The sequence below is a fragment of the Suricata suricatta genome, chromosome 10 (genome assembly GCF_006229205.1).
Source record: "Suricata suricatta isolate VVHF042 chromosome 10, meerkat_22Aug2017_6uvM2_HiC, whole genome shotgun sequence".
Lineage (NCBI taxonomy): Eukaryota > Metazoa > Chordata > Mammalia > Carnivora > Herpestidae > Suricata > Suricata suricatta.
Genome location: NC_043709.1, coordinates 57,545,447 through 57,549,584, shown reverse-complemented (window position 1 = coordinate 57,549,584; position 4,138 = coordinate 57,545,447). Strand labels below are relative to the sequence as shown.

Here is a 4,138-nt window from a genome sequence, read left to right as displayed (position 1 = left end):
CCTGACCATCATGAGCAACAGGGTCTGCATACAACTCGTGTTCTGTTCCTGGCTGGGAGGACTCCTAGCTATCTTACCCCCAATCATCCTGATGAGCCAGGTGGATTTCTGTGCCTCCAATGTTTTGAATCACTATTACTGTGACTATGGGCCCCTTCTGGAGCTTGCCTGCTCAGACACAAGCCTCCTAGAATTGATGGTCATCTTCTTGGCGGTTGTGACTCTGGTGGTTACTCTGGTGCTGGTGACATGTTCTTATACATACATTATCAGGACCATTTTGAGGATCCCTTCTGCCCAGCAAAGGACAAAGGCTTTTTCCACTTGTTCTTCCCACATGATTGTCATCTCCCTCTCTTATGGCAGCTGCATGTTTATGTACATTAATCCATCAGCCAAAGAAGAAGGTGCTTTCAACAAAGGAATAGCTGTGCTCATTACCTCAATTACCCCCTTGTTAAACCCCTTCATTTACACTCTAAGAAATCAGCAAGTGAAGCAAGCATTTAAGGACACTGTCAAAAAGGTTGTGAAGCTTTAAAAACAGAATATATTTCAATGAAAGGCATATATCCTAATTTCAAGGTATCTGCAGCCTACTATGATAGAAAGGTGCATAAACTGTATATTTGTATAATAAGTTTACAGAAAATAAAACAACATGGTAAGGGCTATTAGAGAAAGATAAGTGAGAATCCATAAAAATAACAGAGAGAATTAACTATTTTCCAAAAATCACTTGAAATTCAAGAAGCAAAACATATCGCTTATTTAGAAGAGTGGAAAGATAAGAATTTAGAGTCAGAGAGGTCAAAATCTAGGATTGGCATTTTTCTTCATCAAGGTGCCCTGGAAACTGTGCTTCCATCAAAGTGTCAATAATTTTTATTCTCCTCCTCTTTTTCATTCAACTTTCATTGTAGCCATTACAACTTTTATGCTTCCACAAAGGAAAACAAAAAGGATATGCGTTTGGTCCACTTTTCTCCAAACAAAGTGAAAACTCTCAAGATTTTATCAACTTATGCATACACTTTCTAGAAATTATGGTTACAAGAGAATTCGAGAGCCAAGATTAAAAGTCTCCCACTTCTAGACAGGATCTATTGTTGCTTTTATTCACTGACATCTTTTTAAGTTAATGGCTGAGATCTCCCATTCTCTCTCTCTCCTTCATAGTTTTGGTGATTTTTTTTTCTTATTATAATTTGATTTTCACCTTTTTGTTTACTCTTGTTAGATATCAGAAAGGACACCTCCTGTAATATGACTCCATTCTTCTAACTTTCCCCAGATTTTTACTTTTGTTTATAACATAAGCCAGAGATGCATTTCATAAACTGCAAATAAATATAAAGTATTAATATGGTTTTATATTTAGAATGTTCCAAATTATGAATGTTAGCAAACGAATGGGAATAGAGACTACCCTACAAGAAGTCTACACATGGATTTGAGGTAACACCAATTTGAATATGAATTGTGGTGTTAGGGCCTTAACTTCAAAGGAACTAAGAACATTTTTGGAAATCTGAGTACTTGTACGTCCTTTAGTAATATCCTAATGCATTGTAGAATGCTGGTTACCTTTTGAAACACAAGGGAAACATCATCTGATGCGTTCACATGCTTTATATCTGGTAATATTATTTGGTGGAATGATGCTTCTTGGGAATTTAAGAAACAAGCTGTATTAGACTTGTTATGAGAGAATATTTCCAGAACCATAGAAAATATTGAAGAGAGCATCATATTTTAAATAAAGCATGTTTTATGTAAAGCCATTGCTATGTTGAATATCTGTGTTTCTTTGGTGACTAAAATAGAGATTGATGATGCCTCTTAATTTATTACAAATTGTCAGGGAGCAATCGTCAAAAGACATGACCACTGACTGACCCGTAAGCTGGACCCAGTACTTGGAGGCTCCTCTCTCCCTCCCCTATCCTTAGAATGTGGGCTCCACTTGCCTTTCCCACTCCCAGAGACTGTTCCAAGAACACAGCCTGGAGACAGTGACTTGGTGTTGAGAACACCTGCACGCTATGTTGACTGAACCCAGTTAAAGCCTCTTTATAAACTTGTAAGAAGCAGTGGACAGTTATGAAGGTCCAACTCTCTTGAGGCCACCCAAGACAAACCTCATACATAAGTTCCCTTTGCTCATTAAAACTGCCACCTACTGGGGAGCCTGGGTGGCTGAGTCAGTTAAGTGTCTGACTTTGGCTCAGGTCCTGATCTTGCGGTTCGTGGGTTCAAGCCCCGCATTGGGCTCTCTGCTGACAGCTCAGAGCCTGGAGCCTGCTTCAGATTCTCAACTGAAGTAGAAATTTTATCAAATAGCCATCTTTCAATCATTATGTTCCCACAGATCCACATTTCTACCAAAATCTATGGTGAAGTGGAAGATAATGCCATATAATGGTCAAAACTACAAGCTTTAGTTTAAATCCCAGATTCTCAGTGCTCTACAACAGTTGCCTTGGAATGGTTACTTGACTTTCCTAAGGCTTACTTTTATCAAACTCTAAAATGTGGATAATAACCATATCTATTATATATGATTGTTTTGAGCATTAAATTATATAATAGGTGTAAAACATTTTAAAAGTCAATACTTAAATGTCTAATAAGTGATACCTATTTTAACAATATGATAATGGTGAACGATACCTTCTCAAGAAAGTGGGGCTTAATTAGTAAGAAGAGATGTTAAATTGATTGGTTTAGAGGCACCTGGGTGGCTCCGTCAGTTAAGCACCCAAAGTCAGCTCAGGTCATGATCTCACAGTTTGTGGGTTCGGGCCCTGCATCAGGCTCTGTGCAGACAGCTCAGAGCCTGGAGCCTGCTTCATATTCTGTGTGTCTCTCTCTCGCTACTCCTCCCCCACTCATGCTCTGTTTCTCTCTGTATCAATAATAAATAAACATTAAAAAATCTTAATTGGTTTAATATAACTGGAACTATAAAAACTGTTGCCCATTCTGCAGCAAGGCCAGCTTATTAACATTTCTCTTATTTCCAGTTGCATTTTTGAATAGCCAGATCAATGAGGATCTTATCCACACTTAAGATAAAGTAAATCAGAACATTTGGCAGCATATTATTAGGCTACATCAACTCCATGTGCCCTGAACACCTCTAAGTAAACAAGATAAGGAAGGAGAATACTTGGTGTAAGTCAAAGTTGAAGAACACTTTAAGGGTTCACCCAGCCTTACTAATACCAGCATTTAAAAATTAATTTGAGAAAGAACATATTACATTCTAAATGAACTTGTCAAAAAAAAAAGATAAATCATGCTCTTCTGAAACTGTTTGTTAAGCTGAATTTATGCTAGCACATACTTGTAATGTAATCCAAGTTATAGATAAGCAAAGGAATGTGTTTACTGATTCTGCAGCTGAACTTCTGGAATGTTCAATTTCTAAATGTGTAAGTTAGTGGGCTTTATCCCTCCTGTCACCACTGGACACAAGAATCAAAAGAAAGAGTTTTAGATACCAGTATTCTCAGGATAACTTTAGACCAGCACTAGAGCAAGAAAATAATAAAAACAAATGAGGGCTAACCCACCACACTTCAGCATTGGTTCCTCTATCTTCTCTTCCTATGTTCCCAGAGGTTATAGACCAGGGATTACAAATCTAAATAGGTAGTATTCAACCATACTGCCCCTTGCAAAGACTTAAAATAAAATTCAAAAGAAAAAAAACAGTATTTGTTAAGATGGCAAATTGGGTAAAAACAGTTCTATAATGACTTGAGTTATCTGGCCTAAGGATTTTCTTTGTCATTTCTTCAAATTTATCCAGAAGGTCACAAACCAGGGCCTACCCTTCTATTTCTATACATCACTAGATAGTAGAGCTAATGTCTATATATATGTAAAGAGTTCAGAAGCCAAAATCACCACCATGTTAACACAACATATGATGCAAAGAATTACTGGAGGGGCGCCTGGGTGGCTCAGTTGGTTGGGTGTCTGACTTCCGCTCAGGTCATGATCTCACAGTCCATGGGTTCGAGCTCCGCTTCGAGCTCTGTGCAGACAGCTCAGAGCCTGGAGCCTGCTTCAGATCCTGTGTCTCCTCTCTCTGCCCCTCCTCTGCTCACTCTCTGCCTCTCTCTCTCTC

The 4,138-nt window shown here is 38.4% G+C and overlaps 1 protein-coding gene across 1 annotated transcript in view; it reads left to right on the top strand.

Annotated features, from left to right (window-relative positions):
* LOC115304590 (olfactory receptor 6C4) overlaps positions 1-541 on the top strand; it is a 1,220-nt gene extending 679 nt beyond the window's left edge. The window contains exon 2 of the mRNA XM_029954812.1: positions 101-541. Coding sequence (XP_029810672.1) covers positions 101-541 — 441 coding nt within the window. The remainder of the gene's footprint in view (positions 1-100) is intronic.
* The last annotated feature ends 3,597 nt before the right edge of the window (positions 542-4,138 follow it).